Genomic DNA, 19480 nt, shown 5'->3' on the forward strand with positions numbered 1-19480 from the left:
GACATTGATATCACAAAGAGCATCTATTATGCATCCCATTTTTTGTTCATGTAAGTGGTCTTCATTTGTCAAAACTCCCTACTGCTGGCATCTGAACATCTCTCCCTCTGGCCTAAAATAACAAGCACTGTCTGAAATCTATTAAACCCACACGTGAGGTTAAACTCCACGTTTTAATACTAGGACTTCTGAACTTATTAAACAGGTTGGATAGTTCCTACAAAACCCCAATAAGCTTCAATGCTTTTCCTGCAATATTACACTCTTAAAACAAATGTGTTGAAAACAACACAACTTGCGTTGTGACAGCAATTTGTGTTGTTTCCTTTTTTATTTGTTACACAAGATGCATTGTTCTTTTTAAACACATCTCTGTGTCCAGATAGGGACAACACATTTGCTTTAAGAGTTTACTTTGTAAATAGAGGTGTCATTACAATAGTGTGGGCAAACTGTGTTCACGTACATGTGTGCACATCACAAAAGCAGTAATCTCTTTTATGCCAGAGTGCTACATTCAAAGAGATTCTGATTGTTATGCTTATCTTAAGTGTACCCGTAATCCATGTAAAACCAGCCGAAACACAGATTAAAGGCCCTTGCTATACCATGGGTTAATAGGAAGTCCACAAACAAACACACCAAAAATTTTACCGTCATGCTTGTGCTACAAATAATCAGGATATTACACCAGACCAATAGTTCTAACTCGCCCGGTGTTAGTTATTTAATGTAGACATGAATGTTTGCTTTTAAAGGAGATGAGGCAGACACAAGGCACTATAGATGGCATTTCTTCATTTATTAGTCGTACAATTATGAAAAATAATAATCATAAAAAAGACTGGAAGCCCAAGATTATTTACATTTTTTTTCTCTTTTCTTTTCTCAGTTCCTGTAGTGAGGTCCACCAGAGTGTATAAGGTACTCTCAGTCAGATGTTAATAATTAGCTATCATGATATGTTGCGCTTTAAAAAGACTTTGTCCTCCCTCGACTCGAGACAAATGGCAAAAAAAACAAAAACATTACAGGCTGTACATACAGTACATACATACATACATATACATATATATATATATATATATCTATAAAATCAGAATCATTCAAGTATCAAAATACAGATCGCTTGAGGCTATTTTACAATCCCATTAGCATATGTTTGCATCATCATACATCATCATAGTCATCAATAGAATCTCATCAGTCCCATTGTAGTTGCTATGGTGATAAGCAAAGGTGCAAACCCCTAGACCAGGACCGTGTGGGGTGCGTGTGCACACCGTGCTTCAGAGCACGAACTCTATGCGCTGTACCTCAGACATCCAAATGTACCACAAAAAGAGGCAATCAATATCTATAGTCTCATTCAAAACTGTTCAAACTGCATTTCAAGAAATACATTTGCATGGACTTGTTTGGCTTCAGTGAAGATCCCCCAAAACTGTTCTTGTGGCTCTTTCCTTTGCTTTCATTTGATTTTATTTTGTTTTCTTTCCTTTTTTAAAACTTCTCATTTCATTAGACGGACACCTAACTTCCGAGTGAGTAAACCACTAAAACATGACAAAGATAGAAAAGCTTGGTTGACCATTCACTCTTTAAAAGCTCTACTACCTCCTGATTATATATTTAAAAAAGCCAAAATGCATCCATCCAGGAAGTGATGATCAGTGATGTCAACTGGTCTCAAATGGCAAAGAGAAGCCTTATTCGATTTAGGATCACAGTTTATAACTCAATTACACATGTCTAGAAGAAATCATCAATATATTTCACTGTAAGAATTGGGCATAAAGTGGGTGTGTATGTACCATAGTTTTGAATGACCCTTGAACAATTGCACTCAATAGGGTGCAGATGCAGTATGGTAGTGCTACTTAGAAATGCGACTCCCAGTCCAGTATTGCACAAATTTAGACGGGGTGGCAAATAGTCCTATGTAAAGTCACAGACATTAACATCGTACCTTTCTCTCAATAACTACAAATAGACAAATTTCAGGTGGTATGAACGAAATAATGCACAGCGTGTCTTCACCATAACCATTTCACCTGGGTGTCAACCAGGGTGAACAGGTCATAAGCAGTTACTCTGTTTTACAACCTGTGATGGGTCGTTGCTATAGATGCACTCTATATCTAAAAAGAGCTGCATTTCGTTTAACCATTGGAACAAGACTGTTTTTCATCAATTCACATTGGCTTAGAGGGAATGCCCAGAACATCTAATATGACCTGAGGAACTCTTTTATACTGCCCCTTTACGGCCTGCCTGGAGGCCTTCATATCTCCCTGTTCTCACACACACACAGTCAGGGGGAAATGAGTGTTGTGTCCATTCTCCAGTAAACTCTGAAGGTGAGATGAATATGCCCGTGTGATGGGATGACGTCACACACCAAGCTTGCAATGAGAGCCGAGTCATGCCGCTGCCTGCCGGGGGGTTTAGGGTCAGCGGAGTTAGTGTTCCAATTCATGCTTGCAGGTGAGCCCGACCCTGAGAATTCTGGTTCACTAACACGGCAGCTCCTTCCATAGTTTGTGTTGTGATGTGTTGTGTTTTGTTCTCAGTGGCTGGGTCAAGATGGTGGAGGGTGGAGGTTGAAAGGGGGAATGGATGGAGTAAGTCCTCTCATGTCAGTGTTTGAATTTTAATGCCGTTTACTGCTGCGGACAGCTGGTGAGGGTTAACTCTAGGTGTTGGTGGAGCCCTGGGGTATATTGGTTACCCTACTGACACCGAAACCAACCCCACCGACATGCAGACTGTTCACCTCTCCCACACCAACACAGCTTCAGCTAGGGAAGGACACAGACACATACATACAAATCAAACACAAAATTTGGGTTTCAAATAATACAAATTCAAGCTTACAAAACATTTAGAACCAAATCAAAAAGAAATGTATGTGACAAAAAGTGACAAGAGTGGCAGACATGTCACCAGGAGGGAGAAACGAAGAAGTGGTGAAAAGGTGAAACTGAAAGTGAGTGCAGGAAAAGACTGCCTTAGTTGTTATCACTAACAGGTACAGCCAATGTTATTTGAAATTGAATAGAAGAGTTTTGATGACTGAGACCGACTACCATTTTGTCTTCAATAAACTACACAATTTTGATTTGGCTGTGTAGACAAGTAAAACTTTCGAAGCACCCAGGCATGCATGATTGCTACATGTGTACTGAAGTTCATTAAGGCTTTGCTCTGAAGATCTGATTTGCTTGCTCATTTAGAAAACATAAGAAGTATAAGGCTCTGATTATATGTGTAAATGCTAGTTCTCAGAGACCAAATTTGAGACACCCCTAATTACTGGGTCATGATACATGGTCATCCACATTTGCCCGGTGATTCTGGTGACAACTCCACATCGACAAAGGGTACATCTACATAAATGCATCCTCCAGATGTGCTGTCTACACAGATGACTGTTCAAATATTAGCTTGCCAGCAAAGCCCAATTTCAGATGTTTTCACTAGTTAGTGGGTAGACAGTGGATGGAATCACAGAACAGTTATGTCAGGTGCAATTAAATACAGCGACAAACTGTTAGCTACTTAACTGTTAGTTAACTGGTAGTTGACCAATTCAGTCTTGCTATGCACCAAAGACCTCAATCAATAATTCTTTCAGCATTTTTGTTTAAAAAAAATGCAATCTAAATTTGTTTTCACAGCCTGTATCACAGAGTATTTTAACACTGAAACAACAACAAGAGAAGTGATTGAAAATGCCTCAAATTTGAATTCTACACCCTAGGTGCCCTGAAACTAACTGACACACCTTGCAGACAAGAGCCGTCTCTGAGAAGGTTCCGTTCCAGGTTCTGGTCTGATCCAGAACCACCAGACCTCTAACAGGCCTACTCCGCTCAGAACAGGCCCAGAGGCAGGTGCTGTCTGTGAATACAGCATTTCTTCTCAGGCCTGATCTGATACTCCTTGACTCATCACAGTGCTTAAACAAATCTCTCTCCGTTTGGCAAGAGAAACAGAGTTGCACAGAGTCACAGAAGAGATGAGCAGTGAATTCATCTTCCAACTCCCCCACCCCACCCCACCCCACCTTCAGTCTTCATCCACTCTACAGTATGTGGGGAGGCTACTGGGAGTCCCCCCCGAGTGCGTCAGGAGACTCCCTTTAAACACAAACAGTCACACAAAGAGGCGATAGGCTGGGTTCTCTCAACTGAGATCCAGGAAGTGTTCATTTGCTGTGCGCAGTGCGAGACAAAGGGAACGTTAGGGAGACCCCCTCCCATCATTAGAGTCCACAGAGGTCACCAAGAGTCATGCTCAAAAAAAATATTCAGTTCTCCAAAAAATGGAAACATTTTTTTCAGCATTTTTGTTGTGTCTATTTTCCTTGGCTGTTTCTCTTTGATTTCATTTCATTATTCCAAGTAATTCCTTTCCCTTTGTCTCCTTTTGGTCTTTTTTTTGTAGTTTGTTTCTTTTTTGTAATTTGTTTTTGGGCTCATCTTGACTTTTCAGACCTCAACAGTTCAGACAAAAGGAGGAAAATCGGTGGTTGAAGAGTAGTGCGCCTCACAGTGGCCGATGCCTGGCATAGACAGGGAAAGCACCAGAAGAGGGAAAAACAAGATTGCATCACTAAAAAGTATTTATCTCCTAAAACACAGAAAAAGGGGAGAGGCGATTTCTCTTTAGGTAGTACAGAGGAGCAAGAAGACTGTTATGACTTGGTAAAGGGGCAGGATGGTTGTAGCTGACTGTTAGATGTTGCAGGACAGGTATGACTGGTTAATTGGAAGAGATTGGATAAAGGCATTGGGGAGGTTCGCCGTTTGATTCAGTGCAGGAGTGCTTGTCTAGCCTCCACAACAGTTCTTAGTTAGCACAGCTTTAGGTACTTTGGCATTCGATCAATATCAACTTTCTTGGATGTTTTCAAAACAGAAAAGCATCTGCCAGGCACAGGGAGTGGGTCTCCCCATGGGATTGGATGGGAGTGGGTCTCCCCATGGGATTGGATGGGAGTGGGTCTCCCCATGGGATTGGATGGGAGTGGGTCTCCCCATGGGATTGGATGGGTCAGATCGTGCCTGGGAGACAGGCGAAGTGGCTCGGCTCAGATGCTGCTGATGGGAGCCGATGGAGACCAAGCTCAGCAGGGGAGGATGGGGAGACCAAGCTCAGCAGGGGAGGATGGGGGTGGGGGGCTGGGGAAGAGACTGGATGCGAGCGAATGTATGCTACCTGGATACAAATACCTACTGCCATTTCGGTATATATCAATGATATGATGTACAAATCCATACACAAAATGCAAATAAAGAGCAAGTAAGAGTCAAAGTCCCCTGGGTGTAGCTTCAGGGAGGGGGATGTTTTCTATGGCAGTCAGTGTTAGAAGGCTGGCAGAGGAGGGAGATGGGGGGGATGGACACAGGTGGAGTCCGGTTAGTTGTACGATTGTGGCTGCAGTGGGTTCTAAAGAGAAGCAGCCAGGAGAGCTGGAAAAACAGGACCAGGCAGAGGCATTGGCAGAACCGAGTAGAACCGAGCTGAACCAAGCGCAGGAAACAGGAGCAAGGAGGGCAGGAGACAGACAAGAGAGAGAGAGAGAGAGAGAGAGAGAGAGAGAGAGAGAGAGAGAGAGAGAGAGAGAGAGAGAGAGAGAGAGAGAGAGAGAGAGAGAGATAGGGGACAGGCGCGTGGATGGGCGGGCGAGCGAATGTGATGTCATACTGCAGGGGTCCAGCAGTCTTAGGAGTTAGGAGCCAGTCGGCGCAGGGGGCGAGAGATGGAGAGGAGGAAGAGGACGAACGAAAATAGGTCCATTTGGGCAAAAGGGGAGGGGATGGGGGCGCAGAGTCACAGTGAGAAGGCACAGAGCTGGAGGGTTGGGGTGGATAAGGGGTGGAGAAGGGTATCAAGGGTGGAGGCAGGAGAAGAGGAGAGGTGGGGAGAGAAGGAAGTGCCCCACTCAGAATATGGTGGTCTCGTACTTGGTGCTGATGGTGCGCTTGGAGTCCTTGGGATCCACCAGCCATGTGGCGCTGTTCTGAGACTGCGAGTCCGCCTCCAGCTCCATAGGGTCCACCTGGGGGAGGGGGACAGGGACAACACAACATCAGAACAGGGTAGGGAGGATGGCCATCAGGGAAATAAAAACAAACCTGTGGAACAAATGCTAACTTGTATATGTACAAAACAGAAAGAAAGAAGAAAGAAAGAAAGAAAGAAGAAACTGTAGTATTGGAGGGGGGGGGGGGGTTTGTTTGTCTAGCTTAGACTGCATGACCCGTTTGCACTTTGCCTACATCAAACCATTTCAGCGAGCAAGTATCGCCGCAAACAGCCGTACACAGCCAAAGATTGGGTTAGTCCCTTCTGTAGATGCAAAACTGGAAGTGTTAATTAAATAATTGTCTGAATGGTTTGAACTTACAAAAAGATCCTCAAAGTACACTTTGTATCGTTAATTAAAGGCAGTTGAACAACTGATCCACACACCTGTGATTGTGGCCAAACAATGAATATTTCAACTAAAGCTCCCATCTGACAGTGGGTGTTAGACCATCGCTGCTATGATGAAAAATTTAGACCCGGTGCATTCAATCTTTTCATTTAGAAAGTTTAGACTCTTTAGTTTAGTTTTTGGCAAGCACTGTGAAAATGTAAAATGATACACTGTACCTTTGCACATCTGAAATGATGAGTCAGCAAACATGTATTGCTCAATGAATACAAATGTGAGAAACTGTGCCATGGTGTACACAATTTCAGGTCAACACAACACTACTATTAAATAGAATGGTACCAATTATTCATTCAATAATGATTTTGATTATCAATTGACAGTTGATCAACTACATTCTTTAGGAAAAAAAGCAAGCTTGTTCATTTCATTGTACCCACTACTATGGAATATGAGAGAGTAGCCAAGATAAGCAAGACTTGGCCAACAACAACGAGACACGCCACCAGAGGTCCCTCCTATCCCACAGGAATCCCACTGGAACCTCAGAACACTCTAGAACATATCTCAGTGGAATGGGAACTGTACATTGGAATCCTCTGGTCAGTGTGTCAGCCAGCCAGATTAGCAGAGCGCAGAGAGCAGACAGAGATAGTAAACACAACAGCGTCGGGGGTGCATGGGGGAAAACGCATGAACAGTGGATAGTGAAAAGTGAGGCAGTGGTGGCAAAGTGGAAGAAAGATAACCAGAGGTGGGTAGTCAGCGATGAAGGGGAGAGAGAGACAGACAAGAAAAGAGAAAAAGAAGGGAGGGATGGATAGACAGACAGAGAGCTGGACGGACACCTGGGCAGCAGGACTGCTAGAGTGCAGCGGGAGGAAGGAAGGTCGGTGGGTGGTGCACGTGTGACAGTAACAGCAGCGGCTGTCGAGCAGAGGAGAGTCCTGAGAGACAGAGACAGAGACCACAGAGAGAGAGAGAGAGAGAGAGAGAGGGAAAGAGAGAGAGGAGGAAGAGGGAGAGGAAGGGAGGAAGAGAGAAGGAGAAAGAGAGATAGATAGAGAGAGAAATAGAGAAAGTGAGAATGTGTGAGATGTAGAGAGAGAAAGAAAGAGGGAGAGTGGCCATAGCAGAAAGAGAGTGAAAGAGAATCAGAGACAGAGAAAAAAAGCAGGATAGTGTGTGAGAGGTAGGAAGGAAGGAAAGACAGAAAGAAATAAAGAAAGAAAGACATGAAAGACAGAGTGAAAGACACAGCAGACAAAGTTGAAGTGGGGAGGGGTTTAGAAAGAACAGAGAAAAATAGTAAGAGAGTCCAGAATAACAAAGAGAAGGAGTGGGAGACAGAAAACAGAACATACAAAGGGAAAGAGTGATCAGAAACAGAGATATAAACAGCACATGGAATGTAGAAAAGAGAAAATGGCAGCACCAAACCAAAATAGCATGACACAGCAGGCATTAACAGCTTTACCTATGACCCATCTACTGCAAATGAAAACAACATCAACTCCACAGGGGCGAATATACTGTAAACTACATTTCTGTTGAGCTTGCTGAAAACATCCAGGTAGCGGACTATGTTTACAGGAAATGTTTGTAACCTTTTCGGTTCTTAAAAATTCATCAACATATTAAAGCTAATAATTATGCAGTAGGTTTCCATATTAAAATAGTTTTTTTTCCCCCCAGAGTAAGTGAACCAGGCTGGGGTTTATTATGAACCATTATGAACCATTAATTAGTTACTCTGGCGAAAGAGTAGCAGAGCTGTTCCACGTTTATGCTGAATAGGACACAATATCGCAGACTGGAGTGGTGCAGTTGAAAGCAGCCCTGGAGTTAAGCGTGTTCACAGCGGAAATGTATTGAGCTTCCTGAACGGCTGGCCCTGAAAGGCTAATCTCCAAATTCCTTATTTAAGTCATTATTCAGATCAGAGGTTAGCAAATCTATAGCACAATGACTGGCTGCAGGCTAGAGAGAGAGAGAGAGAGAGAGAAAGAGAGACATGGGTAGGTTTTGTGCGTATGCAGTATGTGTGTGTGTGTGTGTGTGTGTGTGTGTGTGTGTGGAACAGGTAGAGTTCTTTTCTAATTAGACTGTAACTGAGAAAGCGACTTTAACAACCTCTTAACAAGGTAATGGCTGGAACACATGTCTCCTGCCCCCACAAAAGCCTGATAATGAAATCATTAAATCTTTTCATATGCACGGTTGCCGTCTGTGACGCGTTATCTGCTTGAGACAATTTAGCCTCTTTTTCCACTCGCTACTCCTGTACAAACACACTATAGAAACCCTCCAATGACGAAATGTGTGTGTACAGGAGGGTCTAAAGACAGAATTACTTATTTAGTATTTGGATTGAACGGAAGGGTGTGTCTAGGAGCCTAGGAGTGTGTGATGTATTCACATTCGGATGTGTGTGCAACTGTTCATCCATTCGGACACTCACCCCCGACTTCCTCATGCTAACCCGTGGTTTGGGCACCGGTCGGCTGGTCTTCGTCTCTATGACCTCCGACCCCGCGCCCCCAGGCATGCCCTGCTGCTTTTTGGTCCTCTGCGCCTGCAGTGCGAGCTGATAGGCCACCTCAAACGCCTGTCCCAGGGTCAGGATGATCTCATAGGTCAGGTTCTGTCAAAAAAAGGTGGGGCCAAGAACAGTGGTGAGATATGAGAAGCTGGAAGAGACAACGCTCTTGACATCTCATAGATCTGGTTACATCTGATTCACATTGATCTAATCTCTTTTGCAGAAGACCTAAATCTATTATTAAAAACTCACAACCCATTAAGAGCCCCAGGATGTGCAAGCTTAATCTGATTTCCATATGATAAGTATAACAGGTAATTTAATCTCACAGAGGGCAATGCATTGCAGTAGGGGTTTAGTCTGCAGATCGTTTAGAAGCATATAAACTAAGACTGTATTATAAAATTAAACTGAATCAAGGTTGTGTGTGTAATGTAGTGAAACCAGGGTGAAAATACACGGAACTGTTCTCCGTGTGTAGCTACCGGATCCCTGGAGAGCGGGGTAACTCAAGAGGAAATAAAATGAAACAAAAGAACTGCAAGTCATCTTTTCCCCATCCCTTTTTCTTCTTATTAAAAAAAAGAAAGAAGAAAAAAAGAGACGTCTTGCTTCCTGCATCAATGTCAAACAGGAGAGAACGTGTGACGGCAAGCTGTTCCTCCCCGGTTCCGTCGTCTCCGTGCACCTGTTCTGGCTACCCTGCTGTGTTCGACCGTCGGATCTTTATTCAGACGTTCCGTCTGGGAACAAACGGACCGGAATCACAAACAGAGGTGGCAGAACCAGTGCTGACGTTCCGGGCAAAAGACGCTGTCAGGTTTGTATCAGTACATGTGTGCCCGGATTAAAGATGCGAGACACACAAACTTCTGGATCTCAAATACTGCACACTTTCCTTCGTCAAATGGAGTCTTCCTGACACTCATCTCCACTCTGCTGACTAGGACTGTCCTGTATTTATTTCCACAGTCGCAGTAACCAAAAGGCATCTTCATAAAGACAACCTGCCACAATATTGGTTGTGCCTGACTGCGAACAGGGCCACAAAAAAACAAAACTGATTCAGAGCTGTGCTCCCTGTGTAGACCAGACAATACAGGCTCATGGAGTCATCTCTTCTGAATATATTTTGATACAAAGTGAAATTGTAGTGGAAGTAAAGAGTGAAAGTTGTTTAGCATATGGGAGGAGAAAAAATGTGGCACGGTGACCGCTGTCTGAGCCTGAGCTTCTTCGACTCCTTTAACTGCCAAACGGCCCTGGGCTGCCTATTAGTTATGCGAGTGGTCCTCCACAGACGCTATTGTTTTGTAACTGGACCTCAATTGGAGGTCTGTGTGTGTGTGTGTGTGTGTGTGTGTGTGTGTGTGTGTGTGTGTGTGTGTATAGCAGAGGGTTTACGGGTAAATCTGGTGTGTGCAGGAATCCGATCCCACATCGGTCGATATGCTTTAAAAGGGAGTCATACACACTGCTGGTGTGGTCAGCCTGCTGGTATCGTGTGAGGGTTGAGGTGGGAGTGATGTTAGCCTAACTGCACTGTGGATAGGCCTGGGTCTTTTGTTGTTTTCCTGGCTTGAGAAAGAGGTCAAGAGGCTAATGGTGAGCTCAGGGCTGATCAAAAGATGTCCAGTGATCCGAGATGAAGGTTAAGGGCAAAAGGGAAATTAAGTAAAGAGAAATCACAGCATGGTTTGCCTTGAAGTATTAATGCTTTATGTTTCTACAACAAGGATTCTATAGTCAGGGTACCAAACTGTTCCCCCCTGAATCTCTTTCTACAAGTACCATTTAGCTTAAACAATCAGCACACCCATTAGAGTCTAATGGACTACTCTGAAGAGGTGGAACTGAATCCTGTGTGCTACAGGGGTAGTAATGGCACACTGTAACCCTGACTAAATACTAAAGGAGAATGTTGGACACTGCTCTAAGAGGCAGTTTATGTATTGCATTGGTCAATATCTGGAATAGGGTTTGGTGAATATCTAGAATAGTGTTTGTGTATTGCATTGGTCAATATCTGGAATAGTGTTTGGTGAATATCTGGAATAGTGTTTGTGTATTGCTTTGGTGAATAACTGGAATAGGGTTTATGCATTGCTTTGGTGAATATCTAGAATAGTATTTGTGTATTGCTTTGGTGAATATCTAGAATAGTATTTGTGTACGCCCCCTGAAACTACGCATTGCAGAACACAAAGCAGCCATTCGTAACCGGAATATGGACTATGCTATTGCGAGACATGTGCAAGCGAATCAATGCGTCCCTTAAATTTTGGGGGATTGAGAAAATCCTACCCTCCCAACAAGGAGGGGACATAGTGAGGTCCCTACTACAAAGATAGGCTTTCTAGATTTTCTCTCTGAACACAGTAGAACCTAATGGTCTTAATGAGGAACTTGACCTCTCTTGTTTTTTATAATCCACACATATATGTATATATACATACATTATATATATATACACATACATATATATATATATATATATATATATATATATATATATATATATATATATATATATATATATATATATATATATATATATATACACACACACACATACACATATATATATATATATATATATATATATATATATATATATATATATATATATATATATATATATATATTATATATATATATATATATATATATACATATATATTTTACACACACACACACACACACACACACACACACATATATATATATATATATAATGAGCATATATACATATATATTTTCCTTTTTTGTTTCCTTTTGGTGGTTTGTTTTTTCCCTTTTCTGTCTACATCTGAGTGCTTACACAGGACTGGTTAATTGATGTACCACACCCACCTAGGCCAGTAACCAATGCCTGGAAAGATGTTAGTATCTGACTCTTTAAAAACTGTACATCATTGCCATTGACTGTTTGACTCTGAAGAAGACGCATGGGCGTCGAAATGTCAGTTTGCAAAAATAAAAACACGTTAAGCATTGAGTGCTCCGGTCCCGCTCCTTGGCTCCTGTTAGACCTTGGATCTCCCTTTTTGACTTCTGCATCCTGTTCCGTGAGCACCAACCAGGCTGAAGCGCAAGTGACCCCCTTCTAATAGTATTTGTGTATTGCTTTGGTGAATATCTGGAATAGTGTTTGTGTATTGCTTTGGTAAATATCTGGAATAGTGTTTGTGTATTGCTTTGGTGAATATCTAGACTAGTATTTGTGTATTGCTTTGGTGAATATCTAGAATAGTGTTTATGTATTGCTTTGGTGAATATCTAGAATAGTGTTTGTGTATTGCTTTGGTGAATATCTAGAATAGTGTTTGTGTATTGCTTTGGTGAATATCTGGAATAGTATTTGTGTATTGCTTTGGTGAATATCTAGAATAGTGCTTGTGTATTGCTTTGGTGAATATCTGGAATAGTGTTTGTGTATTGCTTTGGTGAATATCTGGAATAGTGGCGGCGGTCCTTACTACGTCTACTGTGCTGAAGACGTGGCAGTAGTGGTGGCTGGTCTGCAGGTCCTTGGTGATGTAAGCAAAGGTGCACAGGTCCTCCGGATCCTGAGCTGCACACGAGATGTTCCTTATCTCATGTTCTGCAATGATGTTCTGCAACGGAACAGACAAAAGGGCCAAGCTGTCAAGTCCTTTGTCTCTTAGTCAAGGGGGAGCGCACAAACAAAGAGCCGTGGCAGTTATGAATTACTGCAGGGGCAGAAGAGATGCCTTTTCACTGTCAGCAAGTGTTAGCCTTTTATACTGTACATATTGCATGGTCAGTATTGATAGATGACCCTACCCTCTGGGTTTAACAACGGGAAACAGAAAGACAAAAAGAAAGATCCAGAGAGAAAATAGAGGTAGCACGATATTGTGTGAGTGGGAGAGTGTGTAAACACTGTGTATGTGCGAATGTGAGGATTCAAAATGACGAAACATGTACAAATACACTCACACACACACACACACAAAACATGTACAAATACACTTTCTCACACACACACACACACACACACACACACACACACACACACACACACACCCCTCTTGATGATTCATGATGGTGAATCACTCTATACCCCAGAAGACTAAATGTCAGAGAGATTTTTTTAAGGCTCAAAACTCAGAGCAAGCAGCAGCAGCAGCAGCAGCAGCACCCACCTTGTTGGCTGCGTCGATGAACTTCACCCCTTTGTAGGTGATGGAGAGGACGATGGTGGGGACCTTCCTCAGCTGCTCCGTCGACCTCTGCAAGAAATCAAACACACACACACACACACACATGGACACACCCAATCAGAGCCCAGTCTTGTCCAGCTCAGCTCCGTCCTTCCATCCCACTGGTAGGCGCCGACAGCGCCGGACTTGACAACACCACTAAAACGCTCTGGGTGACCTTACACTTGGCAGCGTTGGCGGGCTGTATATTTTCGTGGGCGCTGGCAAGTGGGAAGTGAGCAGACAGCGTGGCTCCACCATGCCTCATCTCCTAATGGTTCCCCATGGCAGTGATAACAGCGCCGTTGTTTGCACCTGCCTCTGAGATGGATCTTCCCCAGACTCACGCTATTGTAGCACAATCAATAAATGCAACGCCGCGGAAAAAGGCACCCTGGCGAGGAACTCGCTTAACCTTATTGGTGTGGGCTGAGTGCTACGCAGTATTGAGACCAACACAGATGCGGATGAGGGATATGATGCAGGGAGGAGAGGGAGGGAGAAGGGGTACAAAAGCAAAAAGCGAGTCTCACCACCCCCACCATTCAAACCACTGCTCCATCACCCCTCTCTGTCCACCCCCACCATTCAAACCACTGCTCCATCACCCCTCTCTGTCCACCCCCACCATTCAAACCACTGCTCCATCACCCCTCTCTGTCCACCCCCCACCATTCAAACCACTGCTCCATCACCCCTCTCTGTCCACCCCCACCATTCAAACCACTGCTCCATCACCCCTCTCTGTCCACCCCCACCATTCAAACCACTGCTCCATCACCCCTCTCTGTCCACCCCCACCATTCAAACCACTGCTCCATCACCCCTCTCTGTCCAGGGATTAACGTGTGTGTGTTTGTGTGTGTGTGTGTGTGTGTGCGCATGCCCGGCCGACATCACCGCGCGTGAGTTTCGCGTTTTGTGTGTGTGTGTGCGCATGTGTGTGTGTATGTGTGGAGCAGAGGTGGGCCCATGAGTCATCTTCACTCAGCAGGGTGGGGCGGTGCCGTGTCGCCGGATTGATCACCAGAGGCGATCGTTTTGGATGGAGCTTTGGTTATCCGTTTAAATGGAAATGAGCAGAGCTGTTCATTAAGCGCAGCGGGCTACGGCCCCCCGAGGCATGCTAAGTCAGCAGATGCCAGTGGTGCTTCAGCAGCTGGAGTGCTTACCCAGCGCCATTCATATGCCTTATTACCCCAGTCCTCAAAGTACGGGAATGTTGGAAGACAGGCGGCTAATAGCTAACAGGTTTGCAGGTGGAACGCGCATCGTATTTTTAGCATTATAATAAAATAATAAAAAAAACAATTGATGTGGATGTGGATGTGAGGATCTCCCTACTCCTTCAGTACAAACTCAAAGCCATGAATAAATCGACACGCTAGTAAACTGATCTCAGACCAGAGGTGAAGATGGCGGACTACGCACCCTCATTTTAGCGCAGGCGTCTTGTGTGGACTCTGTTCCCCGCAGGTCTTTGATGAGCATGGAGCCCAGGTACTGGAGACACACAGAGAGAAAAGCAAGTGAGTTACACACAACTACTGAAAGAGCAACACACATACACATACACACACACACAAACCTAAATTTTAACCCCTCTATTGGGTTTGGTGTCAAATGACAGACACACACAACTGTACACTACTGTAGGAGTTTGGCAGAATCACAACTTGTGACCTTGACCAACATATCATATGAGAACATGTAGGGCCTTTAAAACTGCCTCCAAATGATGGCTTAGTGAGGAAGCTGGTGCTTTCTGGGAAAGCATGTCCTCCTGGAGCATAGCCTGAGGAGCCAGTCTCATGTCTCTTAAACTCTAGCGCGAGCGTGAGTGTGTGTAAGTGTGTGTAAATGTGCTGGCACTCACGTTAGCCTCATAGCCGCAGGACTCGAAGATGAGCTTCTCCGGCTGGTGGTGCCAGTTCTGGACGGGGGCGTACGGCGCAGCCAGGCTGGGGGGTCGCAAGGTCAGGCGAGGCTCTCTGTGCCGGTCCTCGTACCGCTCCTGGAGGAGGGAGAGAATGAGAGGGATGGAGAGAGAGAAGGAGAGAAAGACAGAGAGAGAGAGAGGAGAGAGAATGGGGGTTAAAGAGAGAAGAAGAGGGTGAGAGGGAGGGAGAGAGTGAGAGAGTTGGAGAGAGATAGAGGGGGGGGTGTGAAGGGAGGAAATGAGAGAATATTAGATAGATGACATGTGATGTGCGGCAGGAGTATTGAGAAGAGAAAGATGTTTGGATATGAAATAAAAACAGATAAACAAACACACACAAAGATCAAAAGGGGGAGAGATCGATAAACGGAGAGAGGGTGAAAGAGAGAAAGAGAGAGAGCGAGAGAGTGAAAGAGAGAAAGACCAGAGTCAAACAGAGCAAACAAACAGCCAGCGTCTCCCCTGCTGTTTGCACACTGATCTCAGTCCAGTGATCCATGTGATTTACTGAGCTGGCCGGGTGGCGAGGGCTCATCAGAACCAGCAGGGTCCACTCACGTGAGAGTAAAGCCGCTCGCTGCGAGGCCGCTGCACCATGTCGTACTCCGGCTCGGGCGCTCCTCGCCTCCTCCCAGAATCCCCGGGGGGCAGGAGCGGGTCCATGGAGCGGCCCGTGTAGGAGTCCATGTGGCTGAGAGGGGAGGACGTCTGCGACATCAGGTCCTGGCACTGAGCAGAGAGAGAGAAAGAGAAAGAGAGAGAGAACAGAACATGTTCAGTGTGGCGTTTAAAAACCACGCTATCACATAGCATGTATTGACTGAGCGCGTGTGTGTGTGTGATGCTATAATGCTTCTCATACATGGGAGCAGTATGTATACGGTTGTGTGTGTCTGTATGTATGTATGTATGTATGTATGTATGTATGTATGTATGTGTGTATGTATGTGTGTATGTGTGTATGTTGAGAGACTGACTCTGATCTGGGAGAGGTGCATGTCTGTGCATGTGTCTGGGAGCAGTATATATATGGTTGTGTGTGTCTGTATGTATGTATGTATGTATGTATGTATGTATGTATGTATGTGTGTATGTGTGTATGTGTGTATGTTGAGAGACTGACTCTGATCTGGGAGAGGTGCATGTCTGTGCATGTGTCTGGGAGCAGTATATATACGGTTGTGTGTGTCTGTATGTATGTATGTATGTGTGTTGCGAGACTGACTCTGATCTGGGAGAGTCGTGGGGGTTTGACGGGCGGCTCCTCGTAGGGGCGCTCAGCCAGTGATGCAATGATTCTCTTCCTGTGGCCCAGCAGCGTAATCTTTAGTACCTTTACACCACAACAGAAGCACAAGACAATGTGAGAACACACACACACCAAACCACACTTTACACAGATCTATAGGACATATACAGTACACAATACAATATACAAAAAAACAGTAAAATTAAAGTATATAGGATATGCAGATTGCTCATAGCTGAACTCACTGATGCAGCAGAAGACTAAGAAGAAAATGGCTCCCTGAACTTTTTTTATCAGTTCCAGAGAATTATAATGTTTTCAACCTTAACATCAAGGGCCGGCTTCCCATACATGGATTAAGCCTAGTCTTAAAATAAAAGAAATCTTTAATGAAAATCTCCATTGAAAAAAGCTTTTAGTCTAGGACTAGGGCTTAATCCATGTACGGGAAACTGACCACAGATATCTTAAAAAGGCTCATTTACGCTTCCAACATTTCACTTCAACACTTTAAAGAAACGTATTTATCTGCCGGGCGTTTTTCTCTGTCTAAATCGCTTCCTTCTCTGCCCTGGGCACGACGACAATTTAATGCCCCCCATCTTGAGTGGTGATCCGTGAGGGGATTGGACGGTGGCGGCATCGCTACTCACATTGACAATCTCGAGCTCCCACAGGTTCTTGACGCATTCGAGGGTGCGGTAGCCGCTGGACAGGAAGTTGTGCAGGTACTCCTGCAGGCCCAGCGTGTCCAGCCAGGACGAGAGCGACGTGCTGCCGTCACAGCCCAGAGGCTTCACCTGCAGAGGGACACGGCACGCAACAACGGAGGAAGGAAACGCAGTCTGTGTTAAAGTGTGGCCCCGAAGCAACAGACACACAAATACACACACACACACAATATATATATATATCTATTCACATGATTTAACTCAGGCCAACAGGCCACACAAAGAGTGCACGTGTACACACACAAATCATCACTAGCAAGCAGATAAATATCCCCACAAAAATATATTTTCACCCATTCGCTCGCACGCACACACTCACACACACACAAACAAATTACAGCTTGCGTAGATGAAAGAGGTGTGTGAGTGCCAAAGACGTCACAGTGGATTTAGCGTATTGTAAATCCCTTTTGTAAACACAAATTAATTTGCGAGTCGTCCCAAAATTACAGAGCAGGAAAAACATTAAAATAGCCCCATTCAAAACCCCAGCCTCCAGTCCACAACACATTATAGCAGATCAAACAGACTCTTGCTCCACTATTCATCACATAGGTAGCAATTAGGAATTTCAATCTGCAGTAATTTACTAATATGCAACTTTACGAGTAGAACACAGCTGCAGTCAGACTAACAGCTTGGTGTTTAGCTTTAAGGTGTGTGTGTGTGTGTGTGTGTGTGTGTGTGTGTGTGTGTGTGTGTGTGTGTGTGTGGTGAAGGTGGAAACACATTATGTGAGGACAGGAGGTGGAGAGGCTGGGCAGGGTGTCTGAAGGTGTGTGTGTGGGGGGCAGCTTGGTGTTTAGCTTTAAGAGGTGTGTGTGTGTGCGCGTGTGTGTGGTGAAGGTGGAAACCCATTATGTGAGGACAGGAGGGGGAGAGGCTGGGCAGGGTGTCTGAAGGATGGAGGTTGGAGGCCACGGACCTTGGGCAGAGAGCGAGCTGCATGCAGGATCTTTCTCCGGTGGCCTGGGTCTGAGATGCCAATCTCCCGCAGGTCCTGATCCTCCATCACATTATTACCCTGTGGTTCGGAGACAGAGAGAATGAGGAAGAGAAAGAGAAAGAGGGAGGGAGGGAGGGAGAGAAAGAAAGAAAGAAAGAAAGAAAGAAAAAGATAGAAAGAGAGAGACAGAGAGCTGTTCATGAAGAGGCAACACTCAGGAACTTTAGACTCAACATTCAACAACTGTGAGAGGAATAGTCACATCAGCACAGAATAAAAAGGCCATCTCAAACTGAGACCACCACAGCTGCTTAATGGTGTTCTTCCCTGGATCCCACTACCAGGCCTGCTGTCCTCATCAGCAGGAGCTGCACAGTATCAGGAGGCCACGCCGCAGGCATTTATTACCCCCCACTCCCTAACCTCCACCCATTCTCCTCCACCCCCAACACCCACTCTCTCCCCATCAATCTGACTTAATTACCCCCTGGAGGACCACATCCATATCTGCCCCACCTGCAGAGGGTAATCCAACATATACCCCACAACCTCCTCTACCCCTCCATGATAGAACACATCCACGACTAGCGTGAGCTCTTCATCATGAATGGCCTCGGCCCACACACACCCATCCAACACAAGCACGGGCGCATCTGAGGATAAGCATCTCAAGCTAACGAAAATATGATAGGAGGAGGAGGTGATCGAAAGAGCGGCACCCCCTGGGGGTAAGAGTAGAGGGGATGGGTGGGACGATCGATGTTTCGGATCTATGCACCACGCACCAGGAAAAGGGCTGACCACTGGAGAGGCCTGAGCGTGTGTGTGTCTGTGGCGATTTTAACGAGTCATTGACCACTGTGCTGAAAACACACTTTGCCTAGGGGAAAAGTGTGTGTGTGCGTGTGTGTGTGCGTGTGTGTGTGCGTGTGTGTGTGTGTGTGTGTGTATCGTATTGAGCTGGTAGGAACGGAGGCTTTGCTCCAACTCATTAGAATGCAAGAGAGTCACAGGCGTTAGCCAGACCATCAAATTAAAGAAGAATTACAAGGCTTTACTCAAGATTACCAATTATCAGGGAGCCATAAAGGCATGATGGCGTCTCCCTAAAGACTCTACAGACAGAGGAGGGGGTGACGGAGCGGAGTTTGGAAAGGATAGGAGGGTGGGGCATGGATGGTGCTGCTTCAGGAGAAGTTTCAGTGCACACAAATCTGATTGATGGAGGGGAAGGCAGAGAGGGAGAGAGAGAATGAGAGAGTGGAGGATGAAGGAGAGGGATTACGACCCCAATAGCACACCTCAGCAGGTAGCTGCAGATTTGTTATGCTGGACTGGTGCGGTACCAACTTGCCCAGTCGAGTGTGTGCCAAGACGAGCCCTTGTCCACTTAAACACAAAC

The 19480-nt window shown here is 45.0% G+C and overlaps 1 protein-coding gene across 19 annotated transcripts in view; it reads right to left on the reverse strand.

Moving 5' to 3' along the window:
• Positions 1-1438: 1438 nt before the first annotated feature.
• The window catches only part of LOC125292857 (ankyrin repeat and SAM domain-containing protein 1A-like), a 106372-nt gene continuing 88330 nt past the window's right edge, over positions 1439-19480 (reverse strand). For 11 of the 19 annotated variants that reach the window (XM_048240356.1, XM_048240363.1, XM_048240353.1 and 8 more), the window contains 11 exons: positions 18058-18156; positions 17055-17201; positions 16378-16485; positions 15711-15881; positions 15090-15227; positions 14645-14716; positions 13157-13243; positions 12467-12604; positions 8907-9089; positions 7294-7392; positions 5951-6067 (listed from right to left, as the gene is read on the reverse strand). In XM_048240356.1, the coding sequence (XP_048096313.1) occupies positions 5951-6067; positions 7294-7392; positions 8907-9089; positions 12467-12604; positions 13157-13243; positions 14645-14716; positions 15090-15227; positions 15711-15881; positions 16378-16485; positions 17055-17201; positions 18058-18156 (1359 nt within the window). Of the gene's footprint in view, positions 2802-4266; positions 4568-5950; positions 6068-7293; positions 7393-8906; positions 9090-12466; positions 12605-13156; positions 13244-14644; positions 14717-15089; positions 15228-15710; positions 15882-16377; positions 16486-17054; positions 17202-18057; positions 18157-19480 lie in introns of those variants that run through there. The other 8 variants (XM_048240362.1, XM_048240366.1, XM_048240359.1 and 5 more) reach the window with 4 other exon arrangements.

This window comes from Alosa alosa, chromosome 4 (genome assembly GCF_017589495.1).
Source record: "Alosa alosa isolate M-15738 ecotype Scorff River chromosome 4, AALO_Geno_1.1, whole genome shotgun sequence".
NCBI lineage: Eukaryota > Metazoa > Chordata > Actinopteri > Clupeiformes > Clupeidae > Alosa > Alosa alosa.